The sequence below is a fragment of the Rhea americana genome, unplaced genomic scaffold (genome assembly GCF_003343005.1).
Source record: "Rhea americana isolate MKP2758 unplaced genomic scaffold, rheAme1 scaffold_182, whole genome shotgun sequence".
Classification (NCBI taxonomy): Eukaryota; Metazoa; Chordata; class Aves; order Rheiformes; family Rheidae; genus Rhea; species Rhea americana.
The window spans coordinates 581,820-604,255 of NW_028185950.1; the positions used below are offsets into that span (position 1 = coordinate 581,820).

General features: G+C 43.0%; 1 protein-coding gene across 1 annotated transcript in view; it reads right to left on the reverse strand.

Annotated features, from left to right (window-relative positions):
• The window catches only part of GALNT17 (polypeptide N-acetylgalactosaminyltransferase 17), a 206,146-nt gene that overhangs the window by 131,288 nt on the left and 52,422 nt on the right, over window positions 1-22,436 (reverse strand). The window contains exons 2-3 of the mRNA XM_085302016.1: window positions 20,004-20,187; window positions 513-679 (exon numbers count right to left, since the gene is read on the reverse strand). Of these exons, the coding sequence (XP_085158142.1) occupies window positions 513-679; window positions 20,004-20,187 (351 nt within the window). The remainder of the gene's footprint in view (window positions 1-512; window positions 680-20,003; window positions 20,188-22,436) is intronic.

A 22,436-nucleotide genomic window follows, 5' to 3' on the forward strand; every position in this document is an offset into this window, starting at 1 on the left:
TTTTTCAGACGGGGAAACTGAGGCACACCCAGAGAAAACACCTTGCTTGGAGCCACTGCAACAGGCCAGAACAGGAATCACTAGACTCCAGGGTCTTGTTCATCATATCTCTACAACCATCATATCTCTACAATCATATCTCTTTTGTTTTTATTAAAACCAAAGCTACAGCTGAAGCCAGAACTTCTGGACGCTACAGAAAAGAGAAATGTGAGAACATGTTCTGGTTTCCTTTAGCTTTCCAGTTCTTAACTCCACTTTCCATCACCAGTTATTCCAGATTTTAACTTCAGTATGATCCTGTTACTTTTATGCTACAGAAGCTGGAGAAAAGGAGCAGGGTGAGGACTGGTGCTCAGGCCAGCACACCCTCCACATCTGACCGCACATCAYGCAGCAGTACCACCACTCCCAAAGGGAGAGCAACTTCTCAACGGAATTTTACACTCCTGGAAAGACACTCCAAGCACACCCCTGATGCCTGGGAGATCCYAGATCACCCCACTGCTTACCTTCATCACTGTTGTCATCCACAAGGATTATCTCCTTGAGGAGGTGAGCCGGCGTATGATTCACAGCACTGTGCACCGATCGCAGAATAACCGACAGCGCCTCGTTCACAAAGATGAAGATAATGGAGATCTGGGGTAGGTCCTTGGCGTATTTCAGCTCTTTGCACCTGTAGCCCAGCGGGCAGAGAGAAACACAAGGTTAGCAGAGCATGCACAGGACCATGGCTATGCTCAGATGGACACACGTTTGATGCACCGCCCAGGACCATGGCTGATGCCCCGCGGCTTTGCACAAGCACTTATTTTGGCTGCCCTCACATAATTTTGGCAGCATTACCTAGGAAGAGCTAGCGGTGCCCCAGAATATCCTTCCAGCAACTCCAAGAGCGTGAAAGGGAGGGTGCTAAGCTAGAGCTCAGTTAACTGAGGTTGTGTTCATGCGTGACTACATACACACATCTGCACGCGTATACGAAAAGCAGGCCTGCAGAACAACAAGTCTCCAACTTCACCTTTCAAAGCAAAACCCCACATTCYCTGTGCTGTTTTAAGATTAATAGATGCTGAGAAATGAGCTGTGGTCTTAAACTGCACTTGCGAATTTTCTTCCCATTTGCTTTTGAATGAACGAATACAAAATGACCCTATCGGTTAAATAGTTCTAATAAATGTTTTAGCTCTTTCTGCAGATTCTTGCGAATATATTTGTCTCCAAAATATCTCAGTGGAGCATTGCCATGAACTGGTCTCTTTGCAATTCACAGTCAATATAGTTTAAAGAAGAAAAAAAAAAAAGCAAGCAATCATCTCTCTGGATTTCAGGACTAATTACTCAAAGCAGGCTTTGTCTTTGCAGCTGGGTGTTTGCTTAAGCACATTTCTGCATAACGGAGCAGGACAGAGGTGGAAGAAGTTCCCAGTTCACCTGCCAGCCAGCTCCATCCTGGCAAGTAAAAGATTCAGATAGCATAAATACATCAGACATCAAGACGTAGGACACACACAGAGCAGGATTTAGGTAGCTGTACGTGGAAGCGCTCTTTCGGGTAGTCCACAGCTCTTCAAGGAGCACACCTACYGCCCATGAGACACAGATAATGTTTTAATGCAACTTTATCTTAACCAGAAGCCTGAWCTTAATATTATACTTGCAGAAAGCCAAACAGGCAAGCATACAAAAGACCACTAAACTCCACGATAATACGGCACCTCTTAACTCCTTTGAAGAGCTGGCCTTGTGCAGGAGCTACTTGCGTTCTGGGGGGCTGCAGTTCCTCTTTCCTCRGTTCCGAAAAATAAAGATGAAAACGCTGCGCTCATACACACAATCATACGCACGTACGCCCGGGAGGAGTCTTTAACTACTTTAAACAATTTAATCCCACTCTCCAGCTTTCCGGTGAATAGACAGGGTGAGGGAAGACGGAGCAAAAGCGAGCAAGCCTTCCCCGCTCGTGACAGATTAGACATGGAACATTAGCAGCGTTCGCAGAGTTACAATGAGCCTTTGCCAAGTAAATCCTGCCCAGATAAGTAAAGAAAGGAGGAACGCAAGAACGATCTCCAGACATAGCTTCAAGCCCATTGACTAACCAACAATGACTCTATATTTAATTGTATTAGGTGTTTCTTAGGCAACTGCAAGCATTCTTCAGACTCTGCAATGAGACGAAGGAAATAAAAATTTGCACAGAAACACGGTTCTGTGAAAATCTTCTCCAGTTAAAGTAGTATGCTGGCTAGAAAAAAAACTGTATTTCTCAATTTAACTAATTGCCTTCCCTGAAGCAATTCAAGCCCTCTCCAAAGGCAGCATATTCTCCTAAACGCTGAACAGCATTTTGAAAGAGCTGTCTTTAAATTGAACTAACGGTAGTGATGGGGTAAAACAACGACCGACCTGGAAATCCTAGCACAACAGTCAAACTTAAGCAACTCCAAAACCAAAAATCTGCTTTTCATGTATGTCAATATCTGCTAAAATGAAGATAAGATGGTCACTAAAGGAAAAATATATATATATWTTTTTTGTTTGTTTTAAACAGTGTAACCTCTGCACAGTCTTCCATCTACGCACATTTTTGTGGGTATAATGAGCTCCCTTCCCAATCAAAGTGCTTTGGAAGAAAAYCAGACAAAGCCCTTTGAGGTTCATCTATCATCCACATTTGCCTGGCACCACTCTTACCACGCTTCTCCTTCGCCCGAGTAAAGTTAAAGCAAAATACAGAGGAAAACTGGTAAGTCGAGGGAAAGAGTAGGCACGCTGAAGCCTCATGCTGTTAACCCACGCAATGCTGTGACTCTTTGAGGCTCTGCACATGCACAGTGCTCTCAGGTGGCTTCTTCTACAGGYACCACAACAGCTTGTCCTGGCCAAGCGGCCATATCAACAGATCTGCCTTCACCCCAGAAAGCACCTTTTGTTCCCTCATGAGGCCAAAGAAGGGGGRAAATAAAAAAGGAAAGAAAACCACAATGCTCGAGATCAGATGTAATGAGAAGGGTCAGTGGAGGACTTGTTAAGAAAAGCAGGAACAACAATGGCAGGAGACGATAGGAAGGGTTTTCTTCTCTTCCGAGCATTTCAAGCACAAAAGGAACTGACCCAGACTCAGTCCTTTAGCCTTGTGGCTCAGGCTGAAGCACAGAAGCTGGTTGTTTTCCTCCTAAAACACACATCTGAGGCATTTGAGACAGCAGCTAAGAAACGGAGGATCTGCCATCTCCTGCCAGGTCAGGCAGTGAGGACCCATGTCCTATGCAAGCTCCTGGCTCCTCCCAGCAGCTGGCAGGCAGGATGGAGAGTCTGCGTGACAACCTGTCGCAGGTGTCTGTTTACAGGAGGAGATTCCTATCTGCCCACACCCTAAAGCACAACAAGACACACACACACACACACCTTTTTTTTTTTTTTTTAACTCAAAGGGGCTGCCTTTTCTCCTAGCAGCAAAAGCTGGGAAGATGCGTGAAGTATCTCCTGCCTTCAGCCTGCTCCAAGTTAATCAAGAGGAACGACGTCAAAGGCCAGCAACAAGCACAAATCCCAGCAGGGACAACTGCGTAGGAGTTAGAGGCAAGCCATAAGGACTTCCAGCAATGCTCAGCCTAGCACACAATCTCCAAGATTACATCCTCCCCCTCCATCCATAGTAGTCTCCTTTAGGCAAATTGGCCAATTTCCAGAGAATATCCTTAAAATTCAGATCCCTGTCCAAAATCCTTCCAAATCTTGGATTCACATCTAGCTAATTATCCAAATGGGACCTGACCCCAAGGGATATATTCGAGCCTGAAGTATCACATGCACAAGGTAGCCAGAACTTCAGTTCTGGCACAGCTGCGGTCCTCAGCCTAGACTACGWGTTTGCCACTTGGGAGATCAGCAATTAATGAGAGAAATGTGATATTCAAGAATGTTCTCGGGGGAAATTGAGCCTAACCAGCTAAAGGAGTACAAAAAGCCCTAGGAATAAATCCCTTCTTCTGAGGTCTTTGCCAAGCTTTTTAGGACTTGAATTATCGAGGAGGGGGGTGGGCAAGGAATCCATTTCCTAGGTGAGCTAGAAATCTTTTGCAGCTCCTCATGTTTTCTAGCAGGSGAATATTAGGTTTTATTTCTAATGCTCAGGTCCAGTCATTCGTGGTCTGCCCGCCAGCTCATCTCAGTCCAACAAAACTGGACGATTTCCAAGGGACCCCTGCGTGCAYTCTGAAAACTTTTAAAATTCACTCAAATGTTAAGCAACAGAGAAACCAACACAACAGGCTCCTGCTTGGGTCCCCAATTAGTTACGCACAAAGAGCAGCACCGCTTTTGAACATAAATTTGCCTACTTTCAGTTTTCCCGCATTACTAGAAGGTTTTTCAGAAATTTCTTCCTTGCCCTGCATCGGGTGCTACTTAGCACCGTTTACATCTGGCTGCAGACCCAAGACAGAGGCGCTACACTTGTGCCGGGCCTTTTGCATCCCGAAGTCCTTCAAACTGGGTAAAACTCAAACGCGCTCAAGTTGGTCCCTCACATTCCCCTCTCTGCTTGATTAAGAAAGGGAAAAAATGCATTCAATTGGTAAAGCACATGGCATTGCTACTTGCCAACACTTGTAAACTAATTACTACAGGTCACATAATGACATTTTCCCCACTAAATCCCACTCTTTTCAGTTAAATGGAGGATGGCACCTGCTTGCAGGATTTATATATAAATGCTGTGAGCCAACAGCAAAAAGAAACATCGTCTTTCATATCCTTTAGAGTTTTGTCTCTCATTTAGATCAATAGGGACATCAGAGCAAGAGATACTTTTATGTCCCACTAAATCACAGCCAACAGAGTAAAACTCTCAGGAATCAGGTGGTTAGAGAAGTTCAAGTTTGCAATCAGGCGAACGCACTGGGAAGTGCAGAAATAAGATAAATTTACAGGAGGGGCATTTCCTACAGTTACTTTTTTGCAGTTACTACTTTACATAAGAAATCATTCAGAAACAAATCAAAGATGAGACAAGGAGGTGGGGGAAGGGGAAATATGGGCCGAGTTTATGCTGAACAGCTTGGTATCCATCAGGTCGCATTAATCAAGTCAGCAAATTTCAGAACAAAAAAGATCAAATTTTGCTGCTGTACATGTTTGTCTGCTGTAGGAGCCTGCCTTTGAATCCTCCGATCATTTGTTTTATGCTCGCCATACAGCTGTAAATCTAATCTTCTGCGCAGCAGCTGAGATTAGGATGCTTATCGACTGTAGTGGAAAAGGGACATCCTATCATTTACTGCTTCGTGATCCTGTGGCAGAAAAATAACCCAGAATCGCAGCAAGTACTCCTAAAGCATAAAGAGACCACAAAATGTCAAGTAACATTTCTAAAACACTTCTCCTTGCCCACTATTTAACGTGTTCCATTTTAATTCTCAACTAATACATACCAATTGTCTTCTGGGATGCAAAGCTACTTCCATTTTGCAACAAGCACCTGCAATCACACTGCCTGGTATCAGTCACACAACTGACAACCAAACTCAGATGGTTTCTACTCCCGATACTCTCCACTACTCTTGACACAAAYCGTTTATCAGTATTGGGCAGTGAGTGCAACTTGTGAACGATCTGGTACAGGGCTTGCTCCTCAGATCACAAAAACAAAAATGCTGCTAATACCAAGAGAGCCAGTATACACTAATCCCAATTGATGGTGAATACAGTCTTTGCAACAATTGTAGAAATTACCTCCCACCTTCTGGGATATGCCTCCCTTGAGCCATCTCCTCTTGACAGYACATGCTTTTATTTCTCACAGAAGCTCAAATCCATGAGACCATCCCCCAAATTCAAGTATAAGTCTGCCTACCAAAATTTTAATTGGAGATTAAAACCCATTAAGCAAAAAWTTTCACTTGTACAGCTGCTCTCATCTCTATTGAGAAAGCAGAACTCCACGAACTTGAAAGGTTTTGGTCATATGTGCTCTGGCTATCAAACACATCCAATGTTTAAGGGCATTACTTGAACCTAGATTAAAAAAAAATGAAGACTTCAATAACTGTCTGAAAGTGACCCATCAATAACCTGATTTTCTACYGACACATATCCAATGAACCATCCCCGACGACTATAAGGCATCATAGACTGTCCTGTCTGGAGCCATCTGAAGTCACYTCTCCATCTGAGTGACTGCGGTGAAACAAAATACAGACGATGTCAACCAAAATACGGAGAAAGATGAACCGGAAGACACATCAGGTGGTAAACATGCATTAGAAAACACCACTGAAGAAAACGTACCTGCTGCAGCAGACTGAGAACCCTGACAATGTTTTTAAATCATCGTTTTTAGCAAGCCAGAGAAAAAGCTGACCTTACACACACTGTGGCTTAAAGACTAGGGTAAAACCTTCTTGCATTGCCTGAAAACACACAGACACAASTGCTCTGGCATGAGCTTTTTTCCTTCGGGCCAGTGCTACCCCAGCACTTCTGCTCTGATTCGCAGCACACACAGAGGTTCTGCTTGTGGATTCCATCATCTGTCCTTCAGGCAGCAACCAACCCAAAGCAGTCTCACTTTCTTCATGAAAATGCTCCGGGACTGATGTCTCTGTTTTCAGGATAGACAAACAGGAGTGTCAAAAGGCAGCAAAGGCAAATCAAGCTGACCACGGGTCAGGCTCAGGTACTGCGGCTGCAGGAAGCCACCTTTTGAATTTGTTTTGACTCAGTAGTCCCAAACCAGTCACAACTCCACATAAGAGCCGAGCTCATCCTAAATGGGGATAGCAGGCATGCACAGGAAGAGTTAGGAGAGTTATGAGGCAACTGGTTCACCACATGCTGAAATCTGTAAGACCATCTATGCACACTGCCAGGCAAGCACTTACTGCATGAACACAACCTTAGATGTGAGGTGGAGCTCATTTATACACCTTCCTGCCCCACACCACAGCAAGCAGAGCACACAACATACTCATATGTAAAGAAAGCACCTCTGTTTCATCTCTGTTGATGTTGCAAGAAAATTAGCATGCCAAATTTGAAGATTTAAAATATGGTGCAAGCTTAAAGCGTTCTACTTCCACCCCAGCAGGGACTGCCTCTACCTGGCAGACAAAGAAGTGATGCAGAGTAATGCAAAGGGTCAACAGAATAACAGTAGGCTGCTTTTTTGCAGCCACGGGAACAAGTTAATTGGCCTGACTGTAATGACTGGCACAGATACAGATTAAGCAGGATCACGCAAGATGATGCTTGGAAGCACACAGCATTACATTAAATCTGTTAAGTTAGCCCACATACATCAATGGCCACAAGTGGCCATTGAACTGGCTTTTTCTGCTGCCACAAGGCAGAGTCTTGGGAGCAGGATTCAGGTGTCGCAGCCTTGACATGTGGGCTCAGGTTGACTGATGACCAGTGTATCTACCTTACAGCTACATCTTCATTAGCTCTGACACTATGCTATTACTCATCTTTGCAGAAATGCCCTTTCAGCCTGTTCAGCACAACTCTCCTGCACTGCATGAAGGTGACAGAAAGCATATCCCCTCTGCAGATTACCTTTTAGATATCTACAGAAGGAACCGCCATGGAGAAGGGTGAACTTCCAAAGCTTCAGGGCTCTATGCTGCCCCCGTATCCTATAAACTGAACTTTGAGAGTTTGGGTCTTCTATAACTCTACCAATATTTAAACTTCYTGAAGAGTCCAAACTTCTTCATCAAATAAGACCTCAGTGACAGGTTTTGAAAGACTTCCTCCTCGCCTATAAATTAACCAGCAAAAATTTTTTTCTTCTTAATTCTGAGCACCTAATAGTTTCCAAATCCGTCTCTTGAAGTCTAGTTATTAATCATCCCTTTGCTGGTCATCACATAAAACAAATTTTGCTAACGTGCTTATCAGGAGCTTATCCTTTCCTGACATTTTATTCTTGCATAAGGCTTGAAGTTTGGAATATTTAAATAGGCAAATATTCTTTTGATTAGTAGAATAAATGAATCTTGTTACTTACTGTCCTTAAAAACGTTGTTAGCCTAGTGAAAGTGCTTAAACGCTTGGGCACAGCTTTTATAGGATTTTGTAGATTTTCTATAAAATATAGTTCAGCAGCAAAGAGTTCAACTTAATAAGCTCATACATTTTTAAATGCCTCTCCTACAATGATATATGGAATTGCAATAGTAAAGTAAAGGGTGCATAAGAGACAATTTGGTGTAGAATTGCTGCACATTAAGTGAAATTCTCTCAGAAAGTATTATCRTATGGACTACTGTCTTGCTAAGCTCTTCTATAAAGCCAACCTGGAGCAAACACAATAGCATCTTACAAATGAAAGAGCTATCAGCATCTCTCTCAACGCCTAGGAAGCTCTGTCCCTTTGGTTCCCACGACCATACTTTCACAGCACCTCCCAGACAGGAGGTACCAAGCATTTTACCCCATTACAGAGGCAGCGCACTCGGACTCTGATGATGGAGAAGGTGTCAAAGAGCAGCTTAATGCACAGCATAGCCTATAGCCCCCGTCTCATCATACGCACAGCCAGTCTTTGGGTGCCTATCACCAGGCACATGCCTTTGGGTGCCTATCAACAGCTCAAGCAATGACAACCACAGTCTCTGCTTCTAGGAAAGGGTCCCTGCCTGGCTTACTCACTCATCAGCCCCACAATGACAACCTAAGGCATGGCAAGCTCGGTGCAGAGCAGGGCCTTTGCCCAGGATAGCCACACAGCAAGAAAGGCAAGCATGCCTCCCTCGTGGCCAAACCCAAATACAGTCACCCTGAAGTCTGCAGCAGAGCAGGGGGTTCCCAGTCCAGCAAGAGCCTTGAGGGGAAGGAGGCTGCTCATCTCTTAACCGAAGGCATCAATTATTTAAGTACCACAGGATGTCACTGAAAGTTAAAATCATCATCATCATTCCTCTAGATGACAGAACACAGGAATTAAGTGGTAAACCCCAAGGCCACAGGAGATCAGTGGTGGCTCAGGAAAAAAAAAAAAAAAAAAAAAACCATAGGTCCTACTGCAACGGCTCTGTCAGTCTTTTGTCTCACACGTAACCCCAGACAGAGGGCATCAGTCGGGGAGGAAATCTAGGAGCTGGTTTTTGTTTGTTTGTTTGCTTTTCAACAGTCACCTCAGAACAGAGCCGAATGYTGAATAAAGTTGAAATAGGCAGGAAACAACTAAACAGGCTTTTGAAAACTGCTGTCCACAACATTTCACAAAAACAAAACAAAACAAAAAAAACCAGATATCATCACATCAAAGCAAGAAGCACGCTAACCTCCAACTGACTTCCGATGCGGCGAGCATCCTGAGCAATCAGGCTGCAATGCAAAATCTGCTCCCGACTTCACCGCCCAACAGCTGAACAGAGCYGGTGCTTCCACGAGGAAGGGCTGGCAGCCCGCCAGGCGACGCCGCCAAAGCGGGAGCAACGCTGACTCTGCTACAAAGAGGCAACCAAGACCTCCGCWTTACAAGCGTGTAAGTGCTCAGAGAGCACTGGATGAAAGGCAGCAATGTAAAATTGTAAATTAACAACGTATGTTATGACATCCTCTATTAGAGGCAACAGCTACTCATTAGATCTTGTAGAAGCAAGGAAKGACTGGCCTAATGAACTGACATCTAGTCTAAAGTAGATGTCAACACTCCCTTCGAGGTCGATGAAGAGACCCTGGCACTGCCAAAGAACAATTTATTCCATCCCTCTTATCCAAAGTATAAGAAAGCTGCTGCCTGGTATAATGGACYGATACAGCTATTTTGGGGTAGGTAGAATTGTCTTTTCTCTCTCTCGATCGCAGAGAGACCTGGACTAAACTTATAAATGGGCACTTCCGATTAAGGGAACCCATACCCCTCATGTCAGAGGGCCTCCAGTCACCAGCTTCAGGGTGGCAGTTCCACTGGAGACCTTTATCAACCAGAAGCTGGCAATCCTTACCTGCCAAATTTGGAATGAAGCCCTTAGTCTGTAACATTACCTAAGGAGTTTCTTATTAAAACAAATCTAATGGGAATTCAAGATTTTGACATACTCTGTATATACACTTGGGGAAGTGAATAAGAAAAGTGGCTAACACTGTGCAGCCTGGAGCACCAGGTGGAACAACACCATTGCTGCGATAGGCAGTATAAAAATGATAAATGTAAAGAATTCTCTCTAAAATCAGTTATTTCTTTTCTTTCCCCCCCTTACTTCTTCTAATAAGAGACCCACTCCACCGACCGGCAAGACTAAGATTTTTTTAAGCCTTTTCTGCTATCTACAGCAATCACAGTACACATTTACATAAGTTCTGCCCAAATTAGATCACCTGCAGCAGAGGGCTGTTGCGCAGCCCTGTCTGGCAAGCTTTCCTTTTTTGCATGGGGACAAGCAACCCGGGAGAACTCCACAACCCCAGCTCGCTGGAGCCCACCTCACCGCAACCCACCCACGYGACCTCACAGCACGGGCAAATCACTAAGAACATGATAACATACCATTTGATATGACATACATGCTGCTTAGAGAAGAGACGAAAAAAAAAAGCAAGTCAGATACAATATCAAAGTGATCAAAAACAAAGAATGGAGTTGATTTTGATTTGCATTTCTGGTATTTTGATTTCAGGTACCAGGTAGCTGAATGCAGTTTACAGTGTAAGAAATCCTTCCATTTTCTTAACAGTGGGGAACATTGGGCATGGAGAGGTTAAGTACTTCCTGAAGACCACACAGCTACTTAGTGAGAGTCCAACTTGCCCCATTGGTTTTACCCAGTGCAATAAATACAACAGATCAGCATACTGCCATAAAAAAGAAAAGAAAAAAAATGAAAGAAAAGAAAAGAAAACTTCACTAGGTCAAGATCTTCCCGTATTTTACAGATGAAGACTCACAGCACCACTGCTGTTCTGTGGCTAAATTCACCCCTCCAACAGCGTTACACTGTCATGAGTTGTTCCCTCCTCCTCTGCCAAAGCAAGGGAGGATACAGAAGAGGAGAAGCTAGGAGAAAAACCAGTCTGAGCATGGAAGAGACTGTTCATCCCGTTCCACCCAACCGCAAAACAGTAACAGCACCTACCTCCGTAAAAGGCAGGTTAGAGAGGAGTTCAGCCCAAYGCAGTCGAGCAAGAGCTGAATCACCACGGGGTGAAGCAAAGAAAAGTTCTGTAAGTTCTGCTGAAGAGCTGGTGCTGGCACGGTGGGGAAYTCCCAACGTGCCCCAGGAGCCGGGCTACCCAGACCCTTCTTGCTCAGCCTATTCAACGCCTCTAGACATCCAAATGACAGAGGCATGGCTACGTAGCATAGGCACTTCGGAAAGGACTTTTACTATCACTTAAACCCAGAGAACATGATTTAAGGCTATAGATTTGCTGCTCCGACAGCTGAGACACTACCAGGAGCACCCAAAGCCTGACATACTTGGAGGCCGTCCCTTGCTCACACTGCCACCTAYGACAACCCTCAACAGAGATTAATATATACTGCAACTTCAGATCGTAAATACAGAACAGCTTGCTGTGGATTTATTTTTACGAGGCAATGGTTATAACRTACTTGATATGAGTAGACCCACAACAAAAGTATAAGCAAAAACCTGAAGAACAAACCACGGGGAAAAAAGAGGAAAAAAAAAAAAAAATCAGGAGACTTCTTCCCCCTCCCCTCGCCATCAATACTGTTTGACTTTTACCCACTTCCCACGTGAGCTAACAAGTAAAATCTTCTCTCATTTACACAAACACATTAATACACATGCAAGGTTTGGATGTTTTTGTCTGCATGCAGCCATTAGTTATTTGCTGATCCTTTTCTGGCCCAACAGATGCTCTATTTCCCCACAGGTAACCTGTACGTACTTCGTATTGATGCAGAAGAGAACCTGGGAGGTAAATTTGTATACACCAGCGGTGCCCTGATTGGACTGAATGATTTACTCGCGCCCGAGCTGCCGAGTGTCTGAAGCACAATACGTTACAAATCACGTTATGGTCTCACGGTCCCCGGCTGTCTGCCTACACACAGTGCGCACACGCGCACGCAGGCAGGCTCAAGCTTGCTCGAGGTACCCTAATCCTGTCACATATATTACCTCTCAGCTATTACTTACATATGTATTGCAATACCTGTACTGCTCCCTGCCTTTAAATCTCAGCAGAAAAGCCAAAACCTTCCGAGTCACAAGCAATGCCACAAACTAAAAGCTATTGATTTCAAACAAGCTTCACTCATTTCTCCCCTCACAGAAATAAAGCCTCACCAGGAAATGAATTGATCTTCATTTGGCTTTTGTAAAGATTATGAACGGGCTTAAAAGGAAGCAAATGCTCCAGACTGCTATTCATAATGCTACTTCCTAATCATGCTGCATTCATTGATTGCTTATTTTAGCTTGTATTTTGCTGATTCAGTTGCACGTGTCTTCTTGCAAAGGGGGTTATCAATATTAAATCAATTATGGCTCCTCTGTGAAGTACACAGAAAAGCAAACCATCTTCTTTCCTGCAAGCATCCCTAAAGGGCCTCACACAGTCTAGTACAGACTAGGATTCACATAAATTGTATTTCTGATCATTAATACGTGTTATGAAAAGATGCATTAAAGCTCTAAAACTTCAAAAAACAATTTCATGAAGAAACGTTTCATAGCACCTAACGTAATTCCAGTAACTATTTTTCAGAAATATTATGGTCCACATTTCACAATTAAAGTATTTAAAGTATGCATTAGAATTTAAATATACTTATGTATATATGAAGGTATTTCTAAATGCACATTATTTACTCAGCAAGTTCTGACAAGAAATAACCTACAGCATGGCAAAAGCAGGCTGTGTGCAGACCAGGATTTACTTGTTCTTGCAATAAAGTTACTGGATTCGGCCAGGTATAAGGGACATAAATGCCACAGCCACTGTGGGCGTCTCCTCCACGGACCCACTTCTCCCCAGGCACACAAGCCGTTTCACACGTACGAAGAGAAATAGTCCCTGGGGGAAGGAAGTCTAGGATTTACTGGACTGCCACAGTTTGGGGCCAGACAGGGAAAACGGACAGAGAAATTGTGTAACGAACTCTAGAATTAATTCAATGGATGAGTATTTCCCCGTATCCCCCCTGCATACACAAACACGTACGCTTTGTTTCCTTTGGAAGCCAAATTAAAAGAAATCTATCCAAGGCTTAATTTGCTTCATTTATTTTCATAAATGTAGCTTGGTCAGAAGTATTTATGGTAATACAGGTATTTCTTTCATAGCCGGAGTTCAGACAAACACACAAAGCAAGTTGTTAAATTATACTAATCCTCTGCCAAAGCGTGCATTTAATGCTAATGTTCACATTAGTAAATGTTTTATAGTACACTTTATAGATAGAAGTCTTTCCTAAAGCAACATGTTCCCAACTTGTAAAAATAGGGAATAACTTTGTAGTCAGCAACTACTTGGGGAAAACTGACAATAAGTGGTATCTGTTGCATTACAATATATATATATATATATATATATGTATATATGCACACACACACGCATTGCACACATAAATTTACGGCCACAGAGCTTTCCGAGCACCAGGCACAGCCGGCGCACAAGCACGACAGCGTCACCTCTTCAGATCTCAACTACCTTGCTGGTGTAGGAGAGGCCAAGCTGAGTTTCAGCTCTGCAGCTGGGTTTGCAGGACTAACGTCTGGAAAAGTAGCTTCCTCCTCTGCGAATTTCGGACCAGACAGAGGACAGATTTGGCAAAACCTCGCGCATTACTTTGGAGAGCTTAAGAARCATTTGCAGCCTGGCAAAACAAAAAGACCCAAAATGGGTCTCCTCCCCCTCTCCAAAGCAGGGACACAAGAAGATACCCAGCAACCTGTCTCAAAATAATAAAACTAGTTAGTTTTGGCGAGATCTGTTCTGAGGCATTTCTCCCCCATGCCAGAACTTTGCATTCGATACCTTCTGCCCGGTTTTGTCATTTGTTTTCCCAGAAAATCTTCCAAATATTGGAAAAATATTGTTTTTCCATGATAAAGCCATAAAAAAGCACGGCCAGGGATTTTTCAAGCCATGCTAGATCAGATCACAGATACCTAGCAGGAGAGAAGATGCACAGCTCGCTCCRACTGTTGTTAGAGATGAAAGTGTCTTTTACACTATCCCACGCTATTCAAACGGGATTTCGCATCTCAAACACCGCCTTGCTTTTTCTCCTTCATACACTGCTGTTTCCTTGCTAGTTTTTCTCATCGCTTTTTTAAGGAGAATTACTATGTCCTGCCTCTHTTTTCCTTGCTATTGTTTGTAGGCAGCATTAAAAAAAAAAAAAAAAGTCAGAAAAGGTAAAATGATGTATTGCGCTTGGAACTCTTTTGACCTCTTTTGTCTGCAATAAACAGCAAAGTCTGCAAAGAAACAGTCATGAGACTCTATTTCCCAGAAAATATCACCACTGCAATTCAAAGAGAGTTCATTTTTTTGTCTTTTAAGCACTGTCCTTCTCCTCAGACTCATTTCATCATGCCTGGCTAAGCACCCTAGGGCAGGACATGACCAAGTAACTGGCATAATGTCACGAATGTGCAACACTGGAAATGTTCCAGCTACTAAAAGATTGGAGGAAGTCACCAATAAAGAGCTCCCGCACTTGCCACAACAACATTTGTGGAGCTCAGTCACGTTAACCGAAAAGAACGCGTCCACCGGGTGAAATGAAGGCAAAAGGCACTTTGCCTCAAGCAAAGCTTGAAGGAGCTTGTACCCTTCTATCTTGCTAGAGGGAAAAAGGCTGCATGAAGTAGCCCACAGGGCAGTCTCCTGCCCAAATCATGAGACTAGCCAAGACTACATCTCATTTTAATATCTTTGTGCAAGAGACAAAACTGAGACCAAGACACGTGGAAAACTAAGAAGTCTCAGGCAAGAGACTGCCTTAAAAGTCTTCAAGACCTATGCTCYTGGACAGCCCTGATGCACCCAAGACACACCCACCTCCACAGTCTTCCAAATACGTATTTAGTTTTGATTATAAAAACAAGATACAATTCAGTGGTTCTGCAACACCCCAGGAACCAGAGTGGATGCTTAGACCCAAAGGTGAGGTCTAAGACCCCCCCACACACACACAGTGACAGACAAGTGGCTCTCCTGGAGGTGGGGCAAGAGCCCCAGAGAAGAAACCTCTCTCACTGTAGCATGCTCCTCAGCTCCAGCAACACATTCTTGCACTCACTATGTTCATGYTGAGAACTCCCAGAACTATATAGAGGTTACTACAGAGAAAAAGAAAATCAAAAATGGATTTAGTTCCTTTTAAGCAAGTTGTCAAGGAACAACCCTAACCAAAGTCTTCCTGTACCTCTAAAACTCTTTCCTTTCCATGATATCCCAGTCAAAGAAAGAATTTCAACGAAGAGCTATGCAAAAGTCTGGTAACAAAACCAGTCAAGGCCAGATGATGCTAAGATGCCCAGTTACTCTCAGGCTCCCAAGGAAGGCAGCTATAGAAAATTAACRGGTGATTCAGTTAGGGAGACACTTGAGTGTGACAACTGACTTAACCCCCAAACCGACCACTGAGAAGAACTGAAACCAAGTCAGTGACAGGCCACTCGTTAATCTTTAGCAATTACTTGCAGGGGATAACGTAGCTCTGCTTAGGATGTTGCTCAAAGGCCAACTGGACCCAGCTAGTAAATACAAACTTTTTACCAGTCCCACACAATGGAAAAAACAAAAGCAGAACAATCACGCCCAATCTCTCCCCATTCCCAACATTTTTCCATGCTTTGCCTGATTCATATACTTGAACCACAGGAAAAGCAGTGGGAGTAGATAGGGTTTCCTAGAATAGGAAGCCCTCAAAACCTCTGAGGAGCAAGTTGTGGAAGTTGCCTATTGCTAACATTTTCTCCTCCTCACTTCAGTATCTTCTGTTGACTTGCAGTTTCCCTTCACAGGAGCAGCTGATCAGAGCCTCTCAGCAGCAGGAATACATCATCTTCACCTGGCGAGTTTATAGTCCTGACAATTGCAAGTATTATTTTTCTTAAATCTACTCCTTAATCCCATAATGCCATAAAACACTACTGAATCAGAGCTCGGTAGGATTCCAGAAAGGAATAGACCTTTAAAGAGATAATGAGAACTCCACATTTATAGTAGCTAAGGTAGAAGAGCAAGAAGAGGGAAGAGAAAAATATACCAAATGGGCAGATTATTTCATAGCTTTCTTTAATATGATTTATTCAACCTTCCCCTGAAGCATCTGGGGATCATCTCCATCGACTGTCAAATATGAGGTACTAGACGAGATGGACAGCCAGGATCACCCAACACAGAGATCTTTCATTTTCCTGCTAAATGTAGAAGGGGGTCCCCAATAAATCATACAACACAAAATAAGAATAGAGGTGAATAAAATCGACTGTCAAAGTGGAAAATGTTACCAGTTCCCTAGGATCCATTTAATCTGCATATAAGCATCTTMCAAATTCAATAAAAGGAATAACGAGCCTTCTTTTTCCCTCCCCTTGATACTGTCATCTTCCTTCACAGGCAAGCAGAAGATGCTCTGTGAGCTGACTAACAGCTGACCAGCCTTATCCACCATCTTCAGTTTTTGCAGTAAAGCATATAAGAGAGTATCTCCAGCCTGTTCTTCAGGGATGTGTGTAGAAGTTCTGCAGTCCACAGGCAGCACTTTGGGTACTTCTAGTCCAAAAGCATTAATTATTTTCTCCTCTCAGAAGTCATAAACCTAAGGATCAGCATCACTAAGCTTAAAATTAAGGTCTTACAGGCACAGCTACGTAGAACGAGCCTTACGGTGTCAGTACTGCACAGATATTTCACATACCCATAGCATCAGCAGGTCTCCTTCAGGACTCTCTATCTAGTGTAAAGCCCCATATTGCTCAAGCACAGACATGAGGGTAGGATCTCTGCCTCCCAGCCCAGACAAACCACCCTAGATTTTAGGAGGAGGAATAAAAACAGTCTCTCAAATAAACTGCATTTTATAACCAAAATGAAGATGACAACTCAAAGCACCAAAGAGACATAGCACAAACGTGCCCCAGATCAAGACAAGCAAGGCATTCTACCCGCAGGAAAGACCTTACGTTCTCTTAAGAGCCTCCCTGGGTCCAATACCTCTTGAAAGGTTTCCTTCAGAGRAAACTGCCTCTACCCTTTCTGTCCCCTCTGGGCCGGGGGGGGGGTGTCTCAGAAACCCACCAGCTGGGACTCATGATGCCTTCTCATTGACAACATCTGCCTGCAACATCACTCTGAGCAGAGACATCTGCTTCTCTGAATCCTTACAGATGTCAACTACAAGGAGCAGAGAGTCCAAACACAGAAGAATTACAAGACGTGCCAAACTCATCCTAAATTTTTCCCTAAGCTTCTGTTGCTCTCCTTCACTTTGGCTRCTTCACAAAGAGGAGACAGGACCTGGACTAACAGGTTCAACCCAGAATAGATCAGCATTTAGTGGAGTGACATACATTCACGTTCTTCTTYGTCTTTTTTCTTTTTTTTAATGAAGTTAAAAGGAAAGCAAAGGGAAGTAGTACCTCAAAAGCAACCAAGCAGCAGGGGCAGTACCTGCCTAAGAACAGTCTGAGGCCACTGGCAGTCCAGAGGTTGAACAGCCTTTCCTTGAACCAAGCAGGCTTCGCTGCTATATTTAAAATTAATACGTGCTTTGTAATGCTTATTAACTAGAGGGTTTTCAACAGTTTTTYCCCCACAAATGCTGCAATTTCAAAACCATTTAGGCTAATTTCCTTTGACTTGAATCTATTTTAATCAGAGACCAGGATACTTGACGTAAATGGTTTGTATTAAACCCTTCATAAAATCAGCCATAAAATTGCATGCACGAAATAGAGAATGAATCTTGAAGTCAGGCGTAGAAAAAGCTGAAACTTTYCAAATTCTCCAGCAAAATCCAGCCTATATCATAACCATACAAACTACCTTCTTACARTATGAAGGCAACTGATCCCTAAAAGAAGCAATAGTCAAAACACGCTACTGAAGTTCTTATGCAGATAAAAAATGCTAAGTTACGCAACTGCAGTACTCCAAACTCTCTCCTCCAAAGTATTAGCCAACCTCCAACATTAGCTATATTTAATAAATTGCTATCTTCTCTGTCCTCTCCTCCATCCTCCCATGAAATGACTGATATTTGCTCTACAGCATAATATAATGCAACACTAAAAATACCAGAACTAATTCTTAGCACACCYCTAAGATCTGGGGGAAAAAAAAGCTTAATTCTCAAATTAATTGTCACCAAGTAATGCTGGCTCTGCTAGAAGTGAAGAGTTCTGGATAAAAATTGAAAGTAAGAAGCTCAGMTTCAGGTAACTGTTAGAGAAGGTCTCACTTCAAGGATTTTTCATTCTAGGGGGATTTGCATATCATACAGCCAAAGGTACAATTTGTACCTGCAATTCAGTTTGTCCAAACAAACCATACCAGCAGGATTGGAGGCTGGGCCTCCAGTTCCTTTGAAAACTCATCCAAATATTTTTGTTGTCAGTGGTTRGCAGACTTGGAAACTATGAGTGGTTGCTTGAAATTCAGGTACCTTGCAGATAAGGGAAGGAAAAAAAAGCTCTCTGTGCTCTCACTTCCGTAACGATTCGCCAGTATGCTAAAGCCACGTAGCTGCATTCCCTTGCTGCCTGATTTTCAATGGTCTGCAGACTCCAAGCAACAGCTTTGTCACTGGCCTAATGACACAGGCATTGGACATGCATCTTTCAGAATCTAAATCTTTCTCAGCTCACTTTTTTTTAATCACAGCTTTCACTCCAGTATTGGACAAATTAACACTTTCCTATTTCAAGGAACACTCTGCTAGCCATATCTAAAATTAAGTTTCATAAAGATAAACTTACAATACATCATTTCCCACACCCTTAGCAAAATGATTTGGCATCTCAACTGTCTATTCTTCTCCAGTTCTTAGCTGGTAAATATAATCATCAYCACAATCTTAAAAGGTCAGCCTGGAAAAGTAGGAGAGAGTATTGCCATCGGATCCACCAGGATCCCTTTAAAGGCTTCTGCACTGAGGTGTCACTCCCCAGGAGCAAACACACACACTAACGGCASAGCCAGGGCACTCCAGCGTGGACTAGTATCGCTTGATCACCCTGACCACAAGAGATGCTCTTTTTGATGGATATTTTAAGCCTTTTCCACGCCTTCTCCTGTCACTGACATGAAGACTTCTCAGGAGTGGGACTACAGAGGAGGCTGGACTCAACCAATGCTAGGGCAGAAGGCATCATACCTACTGGGAACACAGCTCTTGGGCACCCCAGACCTAATGCTCATTTGCACAGCAAGGTCATGAATCCAACTTACAACACAGGCATGTGTTAACCTAGCCTCAGTTTTCTCTCTCATCTTTAGCGGAATAGTTAAAATGGTCCTGCTCCCTTCCAGGTACCAACCTCTCTGCACTGGTTAAAGACCGAGAGGAGATCGCAAAACAGAGTCCTACAAGAAGGACTCTGCTAAGAGGAGTGTGGGGGCAGCAGGAGAGACTGGAGATCCCTGGAAATCTTGCAGGGACACAAAGGAACTGACAAGAACAGAGAGAGACTCTTACTACAGAGTAGCAAACTTCAAAGCCAATAGTTCAGCGAACACCACCTTGCTGACTAGAGCAGATGTGAGCTTCTGATCACATTACCACCACCAAAAATAATACATTGCCTTAGAAGGAAAAAAATTAGATAGAGGAGTGGAAAGAAACTATTTTTTTCCCCAATAAATTGTCTTTTTGAATCTAAGTCTCAGTTGAACTACATCGGCTGCTCATTACTGAACACTGCCCTGCAGATGACAATCAGGGAAGAGCAAACAGCATCAAACAAGAATAAAAAAGCAATCATTGCTTCTGGCTCTCAGATGATAGCCGAGGTGCTAAAACATGTGCACTTCTTCATGGAGCAAGTGGTACTTACTTGGTTGGACGATAATCTGGGATGGAACGATCCAGTGAAATTTTCTCGCTGAGGTAGGAGTTGTAGCCATATTTCTCATGTGGTCCCTTAGCTCTTTCTTCCTCCTCAGGGGACAGGGTGGCTGGAAGCCCACCTTTGCCACGTCCACCGTAGCCTTCAATGAGACCAAGTGACTTAGACAAACCTTGAGAGAAAGAAAGCCACCATCACTGTTAAGTTTACCACCTTTATTTCAGAGCTATCAAAGAAACAAAGCTCATCTCACAAGCCAGTATGTTTCTGAAAAAGTTTCAAAATCTAGTTCTTTGGCCCAATGTAGGAAAGCAAACATTTCAAATTTTGAAATTCTTTATGGTCCAGGCATTATATCCCCAGTGAGCTCTGCCACCAGCATCCAACTGCTAACCTGTCCCTGGGGTCTGTGCATTTATTTAGCTGTTAGGAAGGTTATTTAGACCTCCTTCCCATTTTCAGAGAGGTAATTACATATAAGTTAGATGTCCCCAGGAGAAGGATAGGCTGAACACAGAGTAAGAATAAAATAGGGTTACTTAACTGCCAAATGAATGAATTTTTTGCTCAGTATAAACAGTGAACAGCATACAAATGTTATGGATTTAAAAACAATTTCCCCTCAAAGCTTTCTTATCTTTTAAAGTATACCATTCCCAGACTTTTATCAAATGGCATTATTTATTTATATCTGCATAGCAAAAGGAAATAAGCAAAGTTCAAAATGAGCTGCACAAAAGGAGCTACGTTGATTATTTGGTGGTGACTGTGGGAAACCAAGTTCATGCTCATGTTATTATTTACTACATAGAACATCTGGAATTTTAATTTTTCATAAGCAGAGACTCATACCCGCTTTTTCTTTGTCAGAAAACAGGAAATGTGTTTTTGTTCACATTTTTTAAAAATCARGACACCAGAATATAGTCCTCTTCGTTTTAATGGCAGATAGTCCTCATTCTGAGCACAGAATTGACTCTTGCCAGCATTAATGAAGGGACAGCAACCTTCAGGCACATGGCTTAACGATCCAAAAGTCCTGCTCCCAAATTTGCCTTGGATTTCTGTTGCCCTGGACAAAACACTCAGTCTTTCCACCTCCAAGACTTAGATTTTAATACTTTTTTTCCTCTAGAAATAGTATTATGAGGCAGTAAGAAAACAATCTATGAATGCAAATCACTTTGAAGCACTTGAATAGAAATTACTATTATCATTCCTTCTAACAAGGAATCCCGAAACTGTTAGAGAGCTGCTGAGAGTTGATGGGATCGATTAGATTTAATCTGAGGACAATAATAACAAATAGACTGTAAAATGACAAGGGGATGGATCAGACATCCAGGCTACCTTCTTCCACCTCTAGATTCAGCAGTGGCTACAGGAGGACATCAAGAAAGCTGTGAAAGGTGAAACTTTCTGACCTGGAAATGGCCACTGGATCGCTCTGCTAACTTTCTAATCCCAAATGGCTGAGAAGACAAGGTTCAACTTGCTTACGAAGAGAAGAGATACCAATTTCACTCTGTGGCAGCTTTCAGGGTTTCAGATACAGCTTCCAACAGAACTAAAGCACTATTTTTTTAAAATACACTTGCAAAAACACCACTCTTTAGTGGCTTTTTCTGGACCAAAACCACATCTTTTCTATTTGGGYACAGTGCACCTCCAGGATGAACTAAATTCCTCAGGGTACCCCTAGATCATGTCCTGGTTCTTGCTATACCAAAATGACAATAACACTTCCTCAGTTGATCTGATTTTTACCATTATAATGAATAAGTCGCAAGAGAAACTCAGTTTATGATTTTAATTCATTCTTCTTCAYCCTCCCCATGAAATGGCAGTGAAATTGTCTTGTTACCTACCAGAACTATTTCTTGGCCAGAAAGATTGCAACAAAGTTATGAAATATTCCTAGGACATCTCATACGCAAGTACTCCTGTTACGGGTGTCTTCAGAATCTACCACTAGCTTTTAAAGCTTGATTTTGCTAGTTTTCATTCATTCCTCTTGCAAATTTCTCACTCCCTGAAAACTTTTAGTATTGGTGCYGTGAAGATATGCAGCTATAAGAAGGGCTGAGTTGCAGCAGCATCCAAAGCTGGGTTAGCACTAGCAGAGCCTCCATGGATGATCTTAGAGCTCCCCGGCTCCTGGTGCTCCAGTACCTACACAGTGGGATGTCCAAACTGTTAATATCACAGTTTCTCTCTCTCTGCTTAAAATGGGTCTACCAAGCGCAGATGAGGTTGTTATCAACTGATTTCAAGTGTTTAACTGAGACACTCAAGTTAGTATTTCACCCAGAGCTTCTCACTTGAAATCAATAGGGAAAAACTCATCCCTCCAAGGCTAATTCATCCACCACAAGACCCGATTCAATCTTCAGAGGTGCTTATCTCTGTCTTGACTAAGGT